The 23282-nt window shown below is 42.7% G+C and overlaps 1 protein-coding gene across 1 annotated transcript in view; it reads left to right on the forward strand.

The window, feature by feature from the left end:
• The window catches only part of RSPH3 (radial spoke head 3), an 84291-nt gene that overhangs the window by 55641 nt on the left and 5368 nt on the right, over positions 1–23282 (forward strand). Inside the window, 3 exon segments of the mRNA XM_053460881.1 lie at positions 7058–7261; positions 8779–8941; positions 19376–19462. Of these exon segments, the coding sequence (XP_053316856.1) occupies positions 7058–7261; positions 8779–8941; positions 19376–19462 (454 nt within the window).

Raw genomic sequence — 23282 nt, forward strand, 5'->3', positions numbered from 1 at the left:
CAGTAAAAGAAGTAACATATATGCAAAACGTAAGCCCTCAGTGATGCATGATATTCATCAGAGTTGCCAATCTGATACAAAAATACATTTTTGCTTGCTCAACAACAAAAAAATCATACCTCGCTTAAAATTGAGGAAGAACCCTCATGTTGGTCTTTTTGAAGCTAAGGAAGCATTATTTTAATTAGAATTAGTTTTACATTAACTGCAACAACTAAAAACATTTTGAAGAAACCATAAAAAATTAAGACAGAATTTTTACACTTCTTCCTAAAGACTGGAGTATCAGAATAATAGAGCAAAATTTTCCTCATGCAAATAACTACAAGACACGTAAAGCTAAGCAAGTTGTAAAAGTCTGGGATTTTATCATCAACAAATCCTAAACCAGGAAGGAGCTTGGACCTAGATATTGCTGAGACTGTGAAGAACTTTTACTGCAATGACACTTTCGGCAGCATTGATCCTGGCAAGAACGACTTTGCGACAGAAGTGGTGCAAAAGAGCACATGCAAAAGAGGCTAGTCTTAAACAGTTTTGCAAAAGTGTATGTTACCTTCAAACAATCACATCCTGGTGCGAAGATTGTTTTTTGAAAATCTGTCTCTCTGTATCTTAAGCATTGTGTTATTGTGGGACCAAGTGGTACACACGCTGTATGTGTTTTACATCAGAATGTGAAATTTTTAATGGTTGGGAGCAAATTAAGCAAACTAAAGGAAGACCAAGATAATCATCTACCCACTCACCACCACTATCTGGCAAATATAACATGGTGAATGTGCAGGTTCTAATAATGTAAAGAGCACATTGGAAAATGTACTAGAAGAGAATGCCATTGAAAATGTTGCCTTTAAACAGTACATTACATTACAGATGTGTGCACTTCGTAAACATGTCAAGTCCACTGAGGAAGTCATCACGTTATTCATTTCCAAGTTAATGCAGCTACAGATGTACACTTCCATTGTTGTTTTCCAGTCAACATATTTGAAAAGCCTGAAAGATGATATAGAGATTTGTTAAATTTTTGTGTGTGACTTTACAGAAAACTAGCATACACAGAAAAAAAGGTTGGAATACAGCACTCAGAGTGAGATGGTGCACGGGCCAGGGTACCACCAAGTCCTTCAATAAATCCAAAATAAAGAAACAGAGGCTCAGCACTCAAATCAGGCCTGCGTGAAATAAACTCACCTTATCATTTGAGTGCTGAGCCTCTGTTTCTTTATTTTGGATTTACAGAAAACTATTCTTTCCTACTACACAAAGTGCAGATTTTTCTCTAGAATAATATGCATGCCACAATTCATCCATTTGCCATTTATCACAGCGAAACACCAGCAGAGAAAACTTTATGTACAAACTTAGTAGTTATTTCAGACACAAATCAATAGATGTACATACATTTCAAAAGCATCACATTCTGTTATGCCTACCTTGTCCGCTGGCGCTGGTGGGCGGTCCCCTTGCAGTGCCGCTCGCACGTCCTCTCTGTGTACTGACGTGCGAGTGGCACGTACACGGAGGGGCGTGCGCACTGACTGGGCACGCCTACCACATGGAGACAGCTCACGGCACTCAAACGTTACCTCCTCTACCTGTCTGGTCCCTCTGCGTCACTTGCGGAGGTAACACAGGCAGAGCTTGATTGTGCTTGTGCTGTTGCCATTGCGACAACGCTATCTGCGTGCGTCGGCCGCAATGACATCATCTTGCCTGCCATTGGTCCGTTCCCTGTTCTCCCGCCCTTGGTTCCTATTTAACCACTTCAGGACCGACGTTGGCAAACTGCGTCTTCCCTTGAAGACCGCAGTTTTTTTGTAAATATTTTAATTCCGCGCTCGTGATTCGCTTCAAAGCGGTCACGTGCACGGAATTGAGGAGGAGTGGCTCCTACGGATCGCTGGGGACACCCAGCGGTCAGTAGCAGCCGACCCTCGCGATCACAGCGTCCCGGGCCAGTGACCTTTGACCAGGAAGTACCAGGTACGTCCCGGTCTTGAAGGGGTTAAACTTCCCTGTCCTGTTCTACAGTGCCCGTTCTACGAGTCACTATTGTAGTGTTCTGGGTAGTTGTTCCGTACTTATTTTCCTGTCTCTCCCTGCTTGATATTACGTGTACCAGACCTTGGCTTTGTTTCCTGACGCTGTTTCTACGCTGCCTGCCCCGACCTCGGCTTTGTTTCCTGACACCGATCCTGCGCTGCCTGCTCGACCTTGGCTTTTTTCAAGTTCTCCTTCCTCTGTCTCTGGCCCTGCTCTGTCTCGTTGCCTCAGGTGTCCTTGCGAGTATGTCACCGTTCCTGCATAGTGGGTCCCTCACCTATCCCACCTGGGCCAGCGTAACACATTCCATTTCAGTACGTGCAGAGTGTATCTAAGATATTATTTCTCAGGTGAATGTGCAGCCCAATGCAAAAACAAGAAAACAACAAAGTTCATTTTGGGATTCCAGCGTGTTTGCAACATCCCAAGGCAAGAACTCATGTGATGAACTTGGTGGACCTGTGAAGAGGCTAGCAGCTAGGCATATGTAGTATCTCACAAAAGTGAGTACACCCCTCACATTTTTGTAAATATTTTATTATATCTTTTCATGTGACAACACTGAAGAAATGACACTCTGCTACAATGTAAAGTATTGAGTAATTTTTAATAGAACAGCAAATTTACACTGTTATACAGGCTGTACACTCACTACTTTACATTGTATTATAAAATATTTACAAAAATGTGAGGGGTGTACTCACTTTTGTGAGATACGGTATATATATTGATTAAATTATGACTCCAAAACTGGGCAAAAGATGATATCAAGAACACTTTGCATATGTGTGTCAACAAGAAATAATGGAGAATGAGAAGTTGCTACACAGATGACATGAAGAAGCTAGACCAGTACCTGGAACTCAAAACATTTTGTGCTTTCATACCAAAAAAAAAACTAATAATAAAGCGATTTTCTACAGAAACAACTAGTAAAGTGCAGGAAACAAATATCCTACTTGAAACATCGTCTGGAAGAAAAACATTTAGTGACTTTTATGTGTGTTGATGCCTGGGGGTTAGGTTGTTTATGAATATGAATGCAATATTACAGGAGGTTTTGATCAGTTTCCTACATCCTAGTGGCCCATGCTCATATGTGTATAATCACGAGCCAGACATATTGAACAATCCGATTGAATAAGTTCTCAATATCTGATCTATGAACTGCAACTCTGCGAACTTAAACATTAACTGCGCCGGACACCCAAAGCTCGGAATATTTTAGTTTATGTGACATTATTTCATTCTCCAATACAGTAATTTCCATGAACAAGTGCTAAGGTATATTATTGAATGTTTTCTACTTTCCTGATTTTTTAACTCTTGTTCCCAAAGCCATCACAAAATGAAACGTATACCAAAGAGAGAATGCATTTAACTGTATTAAATTTTTCCCCAAAAAGGTCACATCTTGTGATCTTAAATTAAAAATCAATATTTAACATAAACATTAACTACTTTTAATAAAAACAATGCTTCTTTAGCTTCAAAACAAGCCCAATATGAGGGATTTACTTCAATTTTATGTTTAGCTTTTTTTAATAATCATATTGGTAACCCTGCTGTATGAATATCATGCATCACTGAGCGTTAAAGTTTTGCATGTGTAAGTTACTTCATGTCCTACCATCCTACCAAAGTTCATGAAAATATTTGATGGTCTAGTTAAAAAGTCCACATTTTTGTTAGGATTTGGCATGGAATAACTCTTTACTGAGCAAATGTACCTCAGTACCATATGTACCATATGTACTCTTTTTGACTCCCACCCATGGTTAAATGAGAACCCACATATTCATCTGCCTGCTGTTTTACAAGCGTGTGAGTTCACTTACATGGGTAAGGAATCTCAAAGCAATATACCTTAAGTCATATCCTTAAGTCATATCCATATAGGCATAAGTACACGACAGTACTAGTATAATTGAGATGGAAGCAGGGCCGGCCCAAGACATAATACCGCCTGGGGCAAAGTTTAAGTCTACCCCCCCCCCTTTGTACTTGCCTTTAAACAGTCCTGCGGCGAGTCCCCCTTCTCTGCCAGGTGCCGGCTTGTAATGCTGAGCGCCAGAAATTGACGTAAGCTCTCTCTCTCTCCTCCGCTAAAAAAAAAAAAAAGCACTTGGGGCGGCAAAGTGCTGCCTCTTCATTTGCCCCACTCTGCTCTATTGTAGGGCCGGCCCTGGATGGAAGTATATATCCTTCTACAATTGGTGTGTACAATACTCATATGAGTTTTATTTAACGCATAAACAGGACAGAAATTGCGGGGGGCAGAAAGATAAAAAATTGCCTTACATGCTTCAAGCTGCTAAACAGTTATTAGTCATAGGTCTAGGATCTAAAGAAACATGATGCAGCAATCTGGAAAGGGTTACAAACCCATTTTTAAGGTTCTGGGAATTACGATAAGAGACATTATCTTGGAACAGGAGTGGCCGGCTGCCAAAGTTCAAGAGCACATCTGCAACAATGCTTAGGTAGATGGTACATGTCAAAGTAACATCCACCTAAGGTTTCCCAACAGAACATTGCCCAAAGTATCACACTGTCTCCGCCTTCTTCCTATAATGCAGCCTGGTGCCACCTGTTAGCCAGGTAAGTGACGCACCTGGCCATCCATGTGATGTAAAAGAAAATGTGAGCAACTTCCATTGCTCCGTGGTCCAGTTCTTATGCTCAGGTGCCCATTGTAGGCGCTTTCCACAGTGGGCAAGGGTCAGCATGGGCACCCTGTGTCAGGGTCCTCGTATCAGCCCCCTGACGTAGCCACTCACTTGAATACCCGATAACCGCGAGTACCAGGTCCAGTGTCGACTCTCCAGCTTCCTCCACGGTATCCCGCATGGCTGCTTCTGGGCGCATGCGCCCACACTCAACTTTATGCGTCCCTGAACAGAGGCGGCGGGGAACACGTCTGGATGATGTCGCGCACAGGAGCGGGTAGTTTAAAACTCAGCACTGAGCATTGCTCCTGTGTATTTGCTTGGTGATTTTTTACTCCTATTGATTTTCGTGTACCGAACCTGGCTATGCCCTTGGACTCCAGTGACCTCTGTGAACCCGACCTTGGCTACTTTGTAGGACTTTCAGATATCTTGTGTACTGACCCCGGCGATTGTTTCTGGACTCCGCTGACCTTAGTATACCTTACCGACTCTGATTATGCTCCTGTCTCCAGCTATCTTGTGTCCTGCATTCCGGAATCCATGGGTATGCGCCCTCCTGACAATGCAGCCTTGACCCAACAGATGGCTACAATGAACCAATCTTTACAAGAGATGCAGGTGAAACAGAATCAGTTAAGACAACAGGTGCATTTAATGCAGTTATAACAAAATTCACTGCCAGAACCAGCTGCTCTCCCTCCGGCACTTGTATTGGAAGGAGCCTCTTTGGCGGAAAGATTCTCTGGCGACTGTAAAAAATACCTAAACTTTATCACGTCATGCCAGGAAAGGTCCATACTGTAATTTCTCTTCTGTCAGACCAACCCCAAATGTGGGCACATCATATTCTACACAGCTATAGCCCTCTCTTGAACGCCTGGCCTTCTTTCTGCTCTACGAGGACCCCTACAGAGTATCCTCAGTTACCGCTACCTTAAGGGCTTTGAAGCGAGGAAGACGACCGGTGGAGGAATATATAACTGAGTTCAGGCGTTTAGCCCTCGAAACCACCTGGAATGAGTCGGCCCTTGATGACCAATTCCGTTGGGGCCTATCGGATGTGGTCAAAGATGAACTTGCTCACACTTCTATTCCTGCCGGGTTAGAAGAATTCATTAAGCTTGTTACACATTGACCGTCGTCTCAGAGAGAGAAGACCGGAATGCCCGGTGTCGCATCTCACCTTTCTCTCTCTGTGTCCCTGCAGTGGAGTAAGAAGTCCGGAGCCAGTGGCAACTGTCCCTCTCTCAGTGGCAACTTCATAGAATCAGACCTTGTTCAGTCACTCTCCATCCCGACTTGTCGTGAGAAACACCCTGTCTCTATTCAACTTGTTGACGGTAGACGGTAGTCCTCTCAACAGGGTGTGGGGGCAGGGTATGGGTGCAGGGCAGGGTGTGGGTGTGGGTGCAGGGCAGAGTGGGAGTGCAGGGCAGAGTGGGAGTGTGGGTGCTGGGGCAAAGTGCTGGGTGCAGGGCAAAGTGCCGGGTGCAGTGTGGAGTGCAGGGCAAAGTGCTGGGGCAAAGTGAGGGCTGGGGTAAAGTGTGAGACTGTGAGTGTTGGGCAAAGTGCTGGGGCAAAGTGTGGGTGCTGGGGCAAAAAAAAGTCCTGGCTTCTAACTTTTTTAGCTGGCTCCTAGATTTAAAACAAATTTGTGAAGCCTTGGAATAAGGCATTTCTGGGGCAGAGTGGCAAGCTGGGGGTCAGCTTGGCAAATAAAAGAAAATAAGAGGCATTTTTCTCATAGTTTTTATTTAATATGAAAAAAATAGTTTACAAATATGTTTTTTTGGGTTTTTTGGTATTAAAACTTAGTTTGAGAAATAATGGGTTCTTGTACCTTTAAAATTTAGCTTTAATTATGTCAGTAAAATAAGAAGGCGGATAGAGAAATGCCATTGTGATAAAGAGATAAGTGTTAATGACACAGCTTAATGTAAATTATACGTTTTTATTTTAAATAAGCGAAAAATTAGCATATTGATTATTTTTATCCGATTCATCAATTAATCGAAAAAATAATCGGCCAACTAATCGATTATGAAAATAATTGTTAGTTGCAGCCCTACATACATATACGTATCATATAAAATAAATGTTTTAAGGTTCTAAGATATGACGATTGCTTTGCTGATCTAACAGCACGCAGCTGCTGCTTGTCCGTAATGTTTTTATCATTTTGTTTTAGATGATTTTAAGCCATTTGCTCCACAGAATATGAAAATCTTAAAATCTGTTACCACAGAACACTATCCTGCATGTAAATGTTGATTAGACATTTTTCTATATGTATAATACTAAGCTATATCTTTTCTGGTTATGATTTTTGCATGCAGCTTTTTGACTTTGACCTTGAAGTTAAACCTGTATTGGAGGTTTTGGTTGGAAAGACAATTGAACAAGCTCTCCTTGAAGTGATGGAAGAAGATGAGCTGGCCACCTTGAGATTACAGCAACGTGCTTTTAGAGAGCTTTGTGATTCTGAACTTGCTGAGGCACAGCGTCTTGAAGAGCAGGAGAGAAGGCACAGAGAGGAAAAGGTGTGAAGTTTGTGTTTTTTATAGCTTGTTATTTGAAATTTACACATTTATCAACATGTTGTTATCATTAACCCTTGAAGCTGGCCAGTGCAATTTACCCAATCAAACTATATATTTTTTAAAACTAGACACCCCAAGATATTTAAAATGCTGGTATTTCAGTCCTTTTCATGCACTAATTTTACTATCAGCCTTTGTCAGAATTTGTGGTAGTAATTTATTTTGTGTTTTTATCACACAAATTGTACTTCAGGTATGGATTTACAGCACCTGGTATATGTCACGGTCACACAGCATCCCAATATGTGTTCAGCAACATCTCCTGAGTACAGCGATGCCCCCTATGCATGAGTTTGTTGGGATGAAAGCGAAGAAAACAATCTAGTGGTTTTCAGGATTGACTAATTATTTTAAGCCCTCAGAAATAATTACTCCCAAGACCCTCTCGTCTGTTATCTCTAACAGCACAGTATCCCAAACAATATATTTTGCCTTTGTATTTTTATATCCCAAGTGTATTCATTTGCATCACAAGTATATTAATTTATCAAAAACTGTAGCTGCCACACTATCGCAATTCTTATAATCTACTTAACTCATTAGTAATTTCACTTATTTCACCCAAAATATACCTTGTGTAATATCACTAATAAAACCATTAAAAAAAGTAAGCTTTTCTTTTTAATATACACCATTAACCACAACTGTCTCCTATTATTCAGCCATTACTTTACCTATTCAACTATTTTAACATCCAAACCCAAACATTGCAATTAGTTTATAAGGGGCAGTTTCAAATACCTTGCTGAAATCTAGATATTTAATATCTGCTGCTCTTCCCTGGTGTATTATTTTAGTCATCCAGTCAAAAAAAAAAAATTAGGTTACTTTGACAAGATATCTCTAAGTAAACGTGTGCCATTTCCGGTCTAGCAAATTGTTAGATGTTTACCAGATGTTTACTAGCCACAAACTTCAGAAAAATGCTATATTTTTCCCAAGAATCTTTTGCAACAAACAAACGCCTTTTTTTTTTATACTAGACCTTACATGCATGCTGTTTCGTTTACCATGGTTTCTTAACTGGTGGTACACGGTTAATACAAACAAATGTATTATCAACATATTAACAGTTCTAGAACAGTATTATAGCAGTATTAGATTTTAAGCTGTAAAACTAGCACTGTATTACATGTTTATCCTTTCAAGTGATGTGCATTGACTGATAAGAGTATTGTAAAAGGGAACACACATTTGAAAAGCTATCACTGTTTGCTTTATTAGGTTTTAGTGTATACCCATGCTCATTACTATACATATCATTTTGTGTATATATATATATATATATATATATATATGTGTGTGTGTGTGTGTGTGTGTGTGTGTGTGTGTGTATATATGTATATATATATATATATATATATATATATATATATGTGTATATATATATGTGTATATATATATACAGAGAAGCAGGGTGTCCACAGCACATTCAAATGTATCTGTATTGTTTTTAGGAACGCCGCAAAAAGCAGCAGCGTGAAATGTTACTCAAGGGGAAGGAAACAGCAGAGAAAGTAGCGGCCCGTGCATTTGCGCAGCAGTACCTTGATGATCTTATTCCATTTGTTTTCAGCAGCCTTAGAGACAATGGATACTTTTATGATCCCGTAGAAAGAGGTATGATATTATGTAGTATTCCAGTAATGTTACAATAATGTTAAAAGTGCATTCCAAAGTTTTAATTAATTAGATGCATAAGAACTAGTAGTGGGCTAGATTCTGTTTATAAGATTGGTTGTGTAGCATGTATTAAGCTATGTTGCAGAATGGGGAGTCAAGGCCAAAAAGAGTGTGAAAGAGGAAAATTAAGCTGAAAAAATGCATGGCTATGTGTACAGGACACAAGGGATAAGGACAATATAAAGACTAACACCCTAGCAGAGTTAGAAAGAGGTAACAGTAAATGTTACTGCGTGATCCTGCCAATGATGTCCAGACAGTTAGGATTTTTCAACTTGTAGATATTACAAACCTCTCCTATTGCAAATTGTCCCTTTCAAATGTAATTTTTAAGGGTTAATGGTTTTAGTATTTTAGAATTGTAGTGTTTTAAGTACCTTGGTGACCACTTTTAGTGATTGCGCTTGGTAAGATTATCATTCACGTATTAATTGAAACCTTTAGAACCACGGGTGATGAATACTCATGTATTCGATAAACCAGAGCCGAACACATCAACTCACTGAGTGCTTTTTGCAAGACTTGCCAAATTGGTGCAACATAATTCATGGTAAATGCAAGAATATTTTGTCTGTTATCTACCAGATTTAGCTATGTGTTATGTAGACCTAAGTTTTTTTACATGGAGAAGGAAATCAACAGGGTTGACCTTTTATGATAAAATAGTAGGAGAATGGTCAGACCTGTACAACATTCAGAATTTTAATAAGCTTAATCATAAGATCATAAGATGCCCTGTGTGAATGGCTCTCTTGAGGTCCTTCCACAGAGTGTCCAATGGGTAAAGGTCTGGGCTCTGACTGGGCCACTACAAATTTTCTTTTTTTGAAACCATTTTGTAGTAGATTTACTTTGGTGTTTTTGGTAATTGTCCTGCTGGATTACACAACTTCAGATGACAGACACACACCCTGGCACTATGCTATATGATACCTGTGACAGGCAGGAACTCCATTGTGTAAACTAATCCCATTAACAGCATTGCTGCCAGGGGAGATTCGGTAGCTAAAGGTTGGATTGTCTACATGTACCTGTTTATCAATGTTGATTTATGTTAATGAAGTTCTGTGGCTATATGAGTATACGTTTTACAAGAATAAACTGTTCATTCCTGCTGTACTCAATTCAAGGTAGTTGTGTCTACTTATTGGGTACACATAGCAGGGTTCCAAGGTGTGCATGCTGGCTGGTGCTCTGGGGACAACAGGAGGATACTGGGTGATCTCTGGGAGTTACTACAGCTCTCCTGGTGAACCTGTTACATTGGCGGCAGCGGCAGGATCCTCCTTGCAAACATCCCAGCGGAGTACCAGCGGGTATACCAGCAGCAAGCTAAAGATGGTTCCAGCCACTGTTCCCTCTAAGCTGTGCGCTTGTGCGCGCGCACATAACTTTTTGAGGGAGCGCACACGATCTAACATTGTGCGCACAGTACCTAATGGGGAGCTGGGGGAGGGCGGGCAGTCCGTCCAGGGTGACGCTGGCACTCCTCCAGAGACGGACATTAATGTCCGCCGCTGGAGGAGCAAGCTCGGTTGGGGAGATCAAAAATCTCACCCCAACCGGCTTAAAATCAATCAAGGGAGCGGGACGTCTGTTAATACAGACCTCCGATCCTGCTCCCTTGCTATGCGCGTGGCAACTGATGCTGTGCGTCGGGATTTGAAGTCAGATCCCGGCACACAGCACTGAAGCCACGCCCACCTTCTTTACTGCACCGGAAGGACAGAAGAAGAAGAAGAAGAGTCAAGAGGAAGAACGAAGAGGAGGAGGAAAAGTAACTAACAGAGGAAAGGTAGGAAAACATTATGTATATGTATATATATGTATATGTATTTATATATATGTATATATATGTGTGTGTATATATATGTGTGTATGTGTGTATATATATGTGTATGTATATATGTATGTATATGTGTGTGTATATATATATGTATGTATATGTGTGTGTATATGTATGTATATGTGTGTGTATATATATATGTATGTAAATCAGTGGCGTCACTACAGGGGGGCAAGGGGGGGCAATTGCCCCCCTAGGTTATTCCTTGCCCCCCCTGTTGCCCCCCCGCCGAATTTATAACCATCCAGGACAGTCCTTGACTGCTAACGACAGCATGGTGCCGTCGCTAGCAGTCCCAGTCAGGTGCTAACGACGGCACCATGCCGTCACTAGCACTATCTTACCTTGATGGAGGTCTGTGGACCTCCATCACCACCTACCCCGGCGATCTGGCCCTCACACTGAAGGCCATCACCGGGGCCACCCGATCTGCCCGGTGACGTCTCGCGCAATGACGCGATGACGTCACCGCGCAACTTTATTAACAACTGACAATTGTCAGTTAAAGAGGTATGGGGGCATGCTGCTTAGATGCCTGTATCTCAGGCATCTAAGCAGCTACATACCCCCAACATATACCGTTGGAAAGGTAATCGCCTCACCTTTCCAACGGTATATAGATTGTAAAAAAAGAATAAAAAATATTAAGTTAAAAAAAATAAAAATGTAAAAAAAATGATTTAGGGTCTCTAAAGGCAGATAAAAAAAGATCAAAATTGCCTAGAGACCCCCAAATTAAATTATTTAAATATAAAGTAGTTTAACTTAAAAAAAAAAAAAAAAGTTTAAGTATTCTAGCTAAATGATCACTGTGGTAGCCAATGTTACCACAGCGATCATATAGCTATAAAAAGTCACATTCCCTTTTTAAAAATGGCCGATACTAATTTTTAATCCTATGATCCCTTTGATCATGGGGTTAAATTTAGCCAACGGTAGAGGGAGGTAATTTTTGAAATCCTGATGAACTGCAAATATTATTAAAATCAGCCATTTAGCCTGTGCGGTACGTGAGTAACCATATCATCCCTGGAGCGCCTTGCATTTTTACTGCAAAACTTATTTTTGCTGTAAAAGTGATTTTTTCTTTCTCCCTTTACCATCATTTCTTTGGGATTGTAAGGGGAAAGAATGGTGTGTGCTACTGTGAGTAAATGTATGGAAAGAATGGCGTGTGCTTCTGTGAGTGAATGGAGATATGAAAGGCGTGTGAACGGTCAGTAATTAGGGTTGAAGCCTTGACGTGGCATTACTGCTCACGCAGGAAGTTAAATTATGGCACAAAAAGTACACATTTGCAAAAACTACACCCCTTGGCGCATCAAATGAGGGGCTGCATGTGTTTCTAGTACAAACCTGGAGTGCGCAAGACACAAATGAACATGTCGTTATGGTTAGAAAAAACATATTTTCAAGCCAAAGCGACATATTCCAACATTATTTGTGCACTCAACTTTTGTCCTAGAAATACATGTAGCCCCTCATTTGAAGCTCCAAGGGGTGTAGTTTCTTAAAATGGATGAATTGTCTGAATGAGGGAGAGCATGAGTTAATGTGATTGTGTGTATCATATACCGTATATTCCGGCGTATAAGACGACTGGGCGTATAAGACGACCCCCAACTTTTACAGTCCAAATATAGAGTTTGGACTATACTCGCCGTATAAGACTACCCCTCTATCCAGTGTACAACAACCAGCCAATCACGGCAAGCGATGTACCTTACCGGTGATTTGCTGGTTGATTTGCTGACATATACATACATGCACTGCCCTTACACACACACACATATATAATATATATATCTATATATATATCTACACATATGCCTGTCCATACATACACATTTATACACTGCCCTCACCACACACCCCTGCCTTTACACACACATGTATATGTATATGTATATATATATATATATATATACACACACACGTATGTATATATATATATACACACACACACGTGTGTGTGTGTGTGTGTATATATATGTATATATATATATATATATATATACACACACACACACCAGTGTATAGATATATAAATACACACACCAGTATATATATATATATATATATATATATATACACACACACCAGTGTGTATATATATATATATATATATATATATATATATATTTCTCCCCCCTTTCTCCCTTTCTCCCCATCTCTTACCTTATCTTCTGTCTTCTTTCTTCCATCCAGTTGTGGGAGCCCGAGGTCTGGCACTTCAGACCTCGGCTTCCCTGCTCTCTAATCACTAGGCGCCGGGACATGACATCATCCCTGCGCTCGGCATCAATAGCCGGCGCCTAGTGATTAGAGAGCAGGGAAGCCGAGGTCTGAAGTGCCAGACCTCGGGCTTCCCTGCTCCCTCATCACTACGCGCCAGCAATTGATGCCGGGCGCCGGGACATGACGGCATCCCTGCGCTCGGCATCTATAGCCGGCGCGTAGTGATTAGAGAGATTGGTGGCTTCGTGGGAACCTCCGGCTTGGTAAGTACCCGGCGTATAAGACGACCCCCCACTTTTAAGAAGATTTTTTGGGGTTAAAAAGTCGTCTTATACGCCGGAATATACGGTATGTATAATTGTGGAAGGGCAAAGATGGCACTAGCAGGATGTTTGAGCCTTGGGGAACAAGATGGCACAGGCAGGGTGTATATGGGACAAAGATGGCAAATCCTATGTGTGTTATCTGGGTGCTGGCCAGGTTCTATGTGGGCAGTGTGGACGCCAGGGCTGACTTTGGGGTGTGCAACCTGTGATCTATGCCTGTAATTTAGGGGGTTTTAAATATACCTTTAATGCCGTGTTTTTATGTGAATTCCAATTGATCTGTACCTGCAAAGCTTGGTTTGTGTGTTCTTCTGTAGATCCATATCTGCTATGCTATGTTTCCATACATTATTTATGTATACCTGCAAATACAGGGTTTGTATGTCTTGTTCAGTTGATTAATACCTGCAATGCTGTTTCCATGTATTGATTTGATCTATACCTGCAAAGCTACATTTCATATATTATTATTGTATACCTGCAAATACAGGATTTGTATGTCTGATTCTGTTTATTTGATATATACCTTCAGTGCTGAGATCACAAGTGAATTTCAATTGATCTATACATGCAAAGCTGGGTTTGTGTGTTAATGTGTTGATCTATACCTGCTATCGGCAGCAGGGTGTAATATTTATATATATATTTATATATATATCGGCAGCAGGGACTAATATTAGGCCCTGAAATCATTTAGTGGAAAAGTTAAGGTATTGTGTTGTTTAAAGGATTTCAAGGATTAGTCGTACTAAATTGTGGCTTCAGGCTTCCCATGTTGAATGATCAAGTATTGTATTGTCCAAAAACAAAAGTATCATTCCATAGCACATTACTTTTGGCAATATATATATATACATATATATACATATATATGTGTGTGTGTGTATGTGTGTGTGTGTGTGTGTGTTTTTTCAGTGGTATGATTTAATGGTGGAAATTATTAATGCCCCCCCAGTTTGACTGTGGCATCTTGTGTGCCCCCCCCTATATATTGTTTCTAGAGTCGCCACTGGCTGCCAGGGGGAGATTCAGTAGCTAAATGGGATTAAATGTTGGGTTGTCTACATGTACCTGTTTTATCAATGTTGATTTATGTTAATGAAGTTCTGTGGCCATATGAGTCTATGTTTTACAAGAATAAACTGTTCATTCCTGTTGTACTCAGTTCAATGTAGTTGTGTCTACTTATTGGGTACACATAGCAGGGTTCCAAGGTGTGCATGCTGGCTGGTGCTGGAAGTTCTGGGGACAACAGGAGGATACTGGGTGATCTCTGGGAGTTACTACAGCTCTCTTGGTGAACCTGTTACAATACCTTGATAAACTCATTGTCCCCTTGATGATAGCTAGATGTCCAGGTCCTGAGGCAACAAAGCAGCCCTAAATCATGATGCTCCCTTTACCTTTGGGTCAATGTTTTCATGTGGGTATGTGGTCCTCTTTTATGCCATGTGTAGTGCTGCATGTTCTTCCTGAGCAATTCAACCTTGGTTCCATTAGTCCACAAAACATTTTCTCAGAAACATTGCAGAGTGTCAAGTTTGTCCTTGGCAAACTTCAGGCAAACAGCTATTCCTTCAAGCCATTAGCTGTTACTTTGGGTTTTATTTTTTTACCCCATTGAGCAGAGCCGGCCTTAGGCGTTGTGGCGCCCTGTGCGGACTACTCCTCTGGCGCCCCCCCTCACTACCCCCCCTCTCTGCCCCTTCAAACTACCCGCCCTCTCTGCCCCTTTAAACTACCCCCCCTCAAACTACCCCTCCCCTCTACCCCTTCAAACTACCCCCCCCTCTGCCCCTTCAAACTACCCCCCCCTCTGCCCCTTCAAACTACCCCCCCCCTCTGCCCCTTCAAACTACCCCCCCCACCCCCACTTACCTTGTTGCCGGAGTCCTGCGGTAAGAGCGGGAGGCATCCATCTTCTCGCTCTGCCGGCATTTCATGTTGAGCGCCGGTATAGTCCGGCGCTCAACATGAGATGCTGGCACCGCGACGGAGTCACGGAGAGTAAGGGGCGCCGAGTGGTTGCCGAGAACTTCACGAGCAACCGCTCGGCGCCCCTGACCGGGACTTAGATTAAAGCATCGTTTTTTTTTTTTTTAAACTTTATTTAACATCAATGATGTTAAATAAAGTTTAACAAAAAAAAAAACCGATGCTTTAATCTATGTCCCGGTCAGGCGCCCCTGCAACCATGGCGCCCTGTGCACAGGTCGCACACCCCTAAGGCTGGCCCTGTCATTGAGCATTCTTTGTTGTGTCCTTGGAGTCATATTTTCTGGGCGTCCACTTCTAAGGAGAGTAGCCACAGTACCAAATCATCTCCATTTATAAACAATTTGTCTAACTGGGGACTGTTAATTTGTAAACTCTCTGATATGCGCACCACCCTACAAAAAAAAATTGTTTGCAAGAATATTTATTTCACAAAGTTGTAAATTGTATGTCAACTGGAAAAAAATAGAAATCTGAAAAAAAAGAAATTATTAACTTATAAATAAATTGAATAAGTTTAAATAAATAACATTTACTGAACAAATATGGAGCAGCATAACTCCCATTACTATATACTGAGCCAGACATTGACGACAGTGCAGCATAACCCCTATCACTATACTGTAAGCCAGACTTTGACATGGTAGGCCTCTGCCCCTAAAACATCCCCCCATGCCACTGCTGCCCCTAAAACAGCCTCCTCGTGCCACTGCTTCCCCTAAAACAGCCGCCTGTGCCACAGCTGCTCCTAAAACAGCCTGCCTGTGCCACTACTGCCCCTGAAGCAGCCTGGCTGTGCCACCACTGCCCCCTGAAGCAGCCTGGCTGTGCCATCGCTGCCCCTGAAACAGCCTGCCTGTGCCACCTCTGCCCCTCAAACAGCCTGCCTGTGCCAACTCTGCCCCTGAAGCAGCATGGTTGTGCCACCACTGCCCCTGAAACAGCCTGCCTGTGTCAACTCTGTCCCTGAAGAAGCCTGTCTGTGCCACCTCTGCCCCTCCAAACAGCCTGCCAGTCCCATTTCTGTCCCCCTTAAAGTCCCCCTTAAAGCAGCCTGCCTGTGCCACCTCTGCCCCTCAAACAGCCTGCCTGTGCCACCTCTGCCCCTCAAACAGTCTGCCTGTGCCACCTCTGCCCCTGAAGCAGCATGGTTGTGCCACCACTGCCCCTAAACACTTACTCCATTCATTCATTCACTTTCCCGTACCTCTTTACCTCTCTTCCTGATCACTGGTCCGGGGGGGCTGGCTGATCATCACTGTAGCCGCTCAGGTATCTATGCGGCCGCCTAATGGGGACCTGCAACTCACTTCTGTGGCGTCCACGCACTGTCTGCAGGTCAGCGTTAGGCGCCCGTCGCGGCACCACCCCCCTTTAGGTATGCTACTGACATTACTTAGTGTGTTATTAGTTAAAACAGATTGTTTGTTTATTATTGTAATTATTGAAGACCATATCATATTTTAAGACAAACCTATAGATACATGCTGATAATTCCAAAGGGACACGCATACTTAAAACATCTTTCTTGTTATGAAAATCAGACAGGCAAATATTTTTTATAACACAACTATATTACTCTTCCATATGGGGCGCACATCCACATAGGGGAAAAAGAGATTTTTGACAAAAAAAAATAGTGTGACTCTGTATGCAAATGAGGCTTAGCAGTATTGCAAGTAAGTAGTGCACTCACATTTCCAAGGACATAAATGCAGTCATCATAAAATATTCTTTAATTCTTCGTAGAACAGACAAAATGTACAAAAGCGTGTACAAGGTAATCAACTTTAAACCAGGCACAGGTCCACCGTCCAGCAGCAGGAACTTCCCAATTTATCCCTCTCTCTCAACGCGTTTCACCGGACAACCGGCTATATTAGCATTTTATTTATTAACCCCTTCAGTACTGGGGGTTTTCATACTGTAAATACCAGAGCTATTTTTACCATTTGTTGGCTCCACAATAACTTACCTTTTTCGTGAATAGTGTACCCATGTAAAATATATATTGTTTTTAGGGAGAGATTGAGCTTTCTTTTGATAACATTTTTGCATAGGCTTTTTTTGGGTCTTGTGGTCTTTTGCCTGTTACTGTTTTCATAATGACATTTTTACACTTAGCTTTACAAATGAAAATATCCCCACAAACGTATATATTTTTGTTACATGGACAACCTAGAGTATTTAATGAGGAGCATTAAGACTATTCCCCTTGACGGTTAATCAGGCGTAGCACTGCAACTATTAACGCAAAAGCAAAACAATGTTTATTAACCCCTTCGTGGCAATGGCTATTTTAACATTTCTACTGTGCTCGTAGCTATAATATTCTTCTTTCCCATTTACTGAACCCACACAAGTTATATATTGTTTTTTTCAGGACAAGGAGGGCTTTCTTTTGAATCTTTTAGATGTCATTATTTTGATTGTATCATATCATTTACTATAAAAAATGTAAAAAATATGGTGAAAAAAAATTACTTTTTCTGAATTTTACTTGAAATAGTTTTTACTCATCTATAAAAGATAATTAAAAAAAACTAAATTGTCTTAAGTTCAGAAATACCCAGTGTTTTTATGGGTTTTTTTCTGCATGTTATAGGGCAATTATTACAATTAGCATTTTGCTAGTTCAATACCATTTTTTCCAAATCTGGTAATTCTGCCCCATGTGCAGTTTAGTTCATCAAACTGTATATTTTTGAAGACTAGACACCCAGGGTATTTCAACTCTTTCCATGTACTAATTCCACCTCCAGTCTATTCCAATCTTTGTGGTAGTTATTTTTTTTGCGTTTTTTTTTCCTCTCACACACCTTTTAGCTCAGGTGTGAATTTACAGCTCCTGGTATATGTCACTGTCACACAACTCCCCAATATGGGTTTAGCAACATTTCCCGAGTACAGTGATACCACCCATTTTTGGGTTTGTCTTTGTGGGGGCAAAAGAGCCACATTTGTGGCATGCATGTTTTTTAATTCAGTGTGCCACATATATTTTTTCAGTATTGATTAATTTGGGCATTTCCCCAAAACTTAATTTGCTATTAATGATTACAATGCTCTGAAAAATACCCCTCATCTTATAATCATGGTGTCTTCTAATCAGACCTCAAATACAGGTCTGCCTACAAGACTAAGATCCAGATCCCCCGCAGCGCTGCAGGGGACCTGGATCCTCCTGTCTGGTAACCAGGGCTTCTATCACTGAGTGCTGGCGAAAGTGCCGGCAGCAGCGGAGGTTGTCTACGTGCATCGCGCAGACTTTCCCCAGCTGCCAGAGAGGAGAATTCCTCAGTCATATCATGGGTCAGAGTGGCATATAGGAGGGTATAAGGCATATCAGGGAGGCAGAGTGTCATATAGGGGGTATAAGGCATGAGTCCGGGGGCAGAGTGTCAAGCCTTGGGGCAGATGTGCATAACTGGGCAGTATGTTGGCAAATAAAAGGAAATAAAAACCAAAAAAATATTTTTCTCAATCATAGCTTTTATTAAAAGTGAAAAAAATTGTTTACATGAATTAATATTTACTAGTAAAATGTTTTTCGTATAGGGTAGTCTTATATTCAGGCTTTTTCTTTTTTCCTAAATTAATATTCAGATTTTTGGGGGTCATCTTATAATCGAGCAAATACCGTATAAGCGGATTTATGTCTGGGAATTAAGGCAAGGTGTATCTATACATCTTTTCTCACAGTAGACAAAATCACTTATATTTAAATAAGGAGCAATGCCTGAATACCCACTTCCTCCCAAGATATACACCTCAATTTTGTGCTCAATAAAAATTTGTTGGGTGTGCCCTTTTATTCTTAATGTGTACCTTCAAATGGAATTAATTGATAAAGAAATTGATAAACAAAAATAAGAAATTTAAGCCCAGTCATTATTTGTTAAATGTTTGTTTTGGAAAATGCATGATATAAGTTATAATATTAGAAATGTGTTTGCATTCAAATAGATGTAGAGTCGGAGTTCATGCCATGGCTGATGGAAGAAGTTGACAAAAACCTACAGAAGAAGAATCTAGGAAGAAGAATACTTGATTGTGAGTCTTTTCGTAAACTGGTATATGCAAACCTTGTAAAGCGCCACTTTATAACATTATATCTTTGTAACAAATATTCAGTCTACAGAGTTTAGCAAATTACATATATCACTCCTGTTTACCATGTGGCAGCCACAAAGTTTTCATGGAACTTTAATACTTAGTATAGTTAAATATTCCCTGTAAATTAAGTTGGAAAAACCCCCCTCCACATGTATTTGCCTCTTTTCCCAATGTGTGCCACTCCAAATGCCTGGTATACTCTCCACCAACCGTTGGTTTTTAACTTATACCGTATTTGATCAATTATAAGACAAGGTTTTTTCAGAGCAAATGCTCTGAAAAATATCCCTTGTCTTATATTGGAGATCATCTTCTAATCAGACCTCAAATAGAGGTCTGACTACAAGACTAAGATCCAGATCCCCCGCAACACTGCAGGGGACCCGCATCCGCCTCTCTGGCAGCCGGTGGAGCCGGTGAACGCTTGCGGGATGCGCACAGACAACCTCCGTTGCTGCCGGCACTTCCACCGGGGCTTCTATGGTGGAGAACCGGAAGGTCATGTGATGCCGCAGAAGCAGAGGTCTGCAGCGCACAGACCTCCTCCAGCTGCCACACACCAGGGAGTCTGAAGCACGGGTCGCAAGTAAAAGGGATGCACTGGTAAGTTGTGGGGGGTTAAGAGTGGCATGGGGAGGGTTGAGTGGCATATAGGGGGTTAAAAAGCATATCAGGGTGGCATATAGGGGGTATAAGGCATATCTGGGGGAGAGTGACAAATAGGGGGTTAAAATGCATGTCAGGGAGGCAGAGTGGCATATAGAGGGTTTAAAGGCATATCTGGGGCAGAGTGGCATATAAAAGGAAATAACATTAAAAAAAAATCAATCATAGTTTTTATTAAATATGAAAAAATAGTTTACATGTAAATTAATATTTACTAGTAAACTGTTTTTCCTATAGAGTAGTCTTTTATTCAGGCCCTTTCTTTTTTTCCCTAAATGAATATTCACATATTTTGGGGGGTTGTCTTATAATCAGGGTCGTCTTATACCGTATTGGCTCGGATATAGGCCGCACCCGAATATAGGCCGCGCCCTAAAAGTTTGGTGCTTTTTTAAAGAAAACGTTTTTTTTAATAGATATGCTGCCACTCTGCCCCCCCCGAGATATGCTGCCACTCTGTCCCCCCCAAGATACGCTGCCACTGCCCCCCCCCCGAGATATGCTGCCACTGTCCTCCCCCCCCGAGATATGCTGCCACTCTGCCCCCCCAGATATGCTGCCACTCTGTCCCCCCCGAGATACGCTGCCACTCTGTCCCCCCAAGATACGCTGCCACTGTCCTCTTCCCCCCCGAGATATGCTGCCACTGTCCCCCCCCAAGATATGCTGCCACTGCCCCCCCGATTTACCAGAGCAGACTCCCGGGTGTCTTGCGGGGCCGGCGGGGGACATCTACGCAATACAACTTCCGGTACCGGATGTGCCGGCACCGGATGTTGTATACGCGTATTGCGTAGATGTCCCCCGCCGGCCCCGCAAGACACCCTGGAGTCTGCTCTGGTAAGTCTTGGGGGCAGAGGTAAAACGCATCGTGCAGACGTTCACCGGCTGCGGCGATGTGCGTAAACGACCTCTGTTGCCGGCACGTCTGCACGATGTGCTTTAACACTCTCCCTTGCCGGGACTCCCCTAGTGGGAATTCCCGGCAAGGGAGATGGTTAAAGCACATCGGCAGTGCCGGCAGAGGAGGTTGTTTACGCGCGCATCACTGCACCCGGTGAACGTCTGCACGATGCGCTTAGACAATCTCCCGTGCCGGCACTCCCCTGCACCGCTGCGCGGGATCTGTATCCTATCCCTGCTGCCTGCCCAGCGCCCGGAACTGCATGTCCCGGGCGTCGGGCGCTAGACCCCAAATATAGGCCGCACCCCCACTTTAAAGACTTAAAGTGGGGGAAAAAAGTGCGGCCTATATTCGAGCCAATACGGTATTTTAAGCAAATGCGGTGTGTATATATATATATATATATATATCATATATATGATATATATAGTTTTATGTGTGTGTGGGTCCTGTACCCTGACTAGGTACACCCGTCAGATTGTTGCTTCCTTCCAGACACCTTCGCCACTAACCCTTCTCAGCGCTAGACAGAACTAGCGCTATAGAGATGAAGCGGGACTGGAATGGAGCCTTTACTCTTTACTGTTTGAAAACACACAGCCTTATACAAACTCCATCAGATAATGAAATAATCTCATCCATACAGCCCGGAATCACAATCAGGGCACCAAGCACAGCAATGCCTGTATAACCATAAATAGTTTTCGAGGTGATCCTAAGGGAGTAGCGGTGATCCCGGGGAATCGATCCAATGGGTCTGAGTGACACAAGGGTGGGATTATACTCCTGGGCACAACCAAAACATGTAAACATAACTGAAGAAGTGTTTAAAAGTCCTCTTAAGCCTTGGTTCCGTGACATTACTCACCCCTTGACCCATAGTCCGGTACACCCGGCTAGGTCCTCAGCGGGTCGGCCTGGGGCTGTCCAGGGAAGCTATGTAGGAGTCAGGTCGATTTACCAGGAAAGCCCGTCTGCATTTCCATTCTGCTTGCCCAGGCTCAGAGGCCACAACTCACCTCTCACCAGGGGCTGCCACCCCAGACCGCTGCTCCCAGCCGCCAGTCTCTCCGTGGTGCGATCATACTTCCGTGTAGGCTGCACCCCCGACCTTAAGGTTGACGCGTGCTGCTTTTTGTTTGTTCTCAAGTCCTGGACTTATACCACTGACTGCGTAAGAGTAAGGGCCGCCATATCACTCCTTATGGACAGCCCCATTACCTGGGCCCACCACCTGCTGCTTACCCAGCATCTCTCCTCGCTGACCCGTGGAGGACTATATTACCGATTTCCGGCGCCTAGTGGTGGAGACCAGCTGGAACGAGCCAGCCCTACTCCATCAGTTTCAACTAGATTTAGTGGAATCCCTCAAGGATGAATTGGCTCAAGTGGAAACACCTCACGCTTTGGATGCTACGATCTATACCGTGACTCAAGTGGATTGTAGAATCCGCATATGCCGACTGGAACGCAACCCACTGCCCCTCACGCGTCCTGGCCACTCAGCACGTCCTATGATTGCTTCCTCCATGCCTCCTTCATCAACATCAGCTACTGAGCTACCTATGCGAATAGGACTAGCCCGAGGACCTCTCTTGGAGACAGAGAGGGCTCAATGTCAAAAGGAGAATATATGCATGTATTGCGGGGACTCTGAGCACCTGGTTCATGAATGCCCCAAGGCACCACCGATAGGTAAGACATCTTCTCTGTTTAATCACCTATTACTGAACAGTATAGCCCCTCATTTCTCAATTCCTTTATCCTTCTTGATTCCGGGGTCAGTGAATCCTTCCTGGACTTCTCCTTCTCTGCAGGCATGATCCTGTCAGTAAATGGTCGTCCGGAGAGGCTAGCTTCCCGGCCACCCCGGACCGCCGCTCCCAACCGCTGGTGTTTCCGTGGTGCGGCCATACTTCCACAGTGTAGGTCGCATCCCAGACCTCCCTTCTGACCAGGAGGGGTATGTGGCTTTGTCTCGTGGGTGTGGCAGCCAAAGGGGAGTCTCCAAGTAGAAGGGAGAGGAGGCAGAGTCTTCTTACTTCACCTCCTGTCTGGTTCAACGGGAGAGAGGAGACCTTCCTACTGCCCCTATATAAACCTTGCTGTGTACCTTGCTACATCCTCTTCAAAATACTTTTAAGTCTTCCTGGTTCTGACCCCTGGATTGTGACCTCAATATTGATA

This window comes from Spea bombifrons, chromosome 3, assembly GCF_027358695.1.
Source record: "Spea bombifrons isolate aSpeBom1 chromosome 3, aSpeBom1.2.pri, whole genome shotgun sequence".
Taxonomy (NCBI): Eukaryota; Metazoa; Chordata; class Amphibia; order Anura; family Pelobatidae; genus Spea; species Spea bombifrons.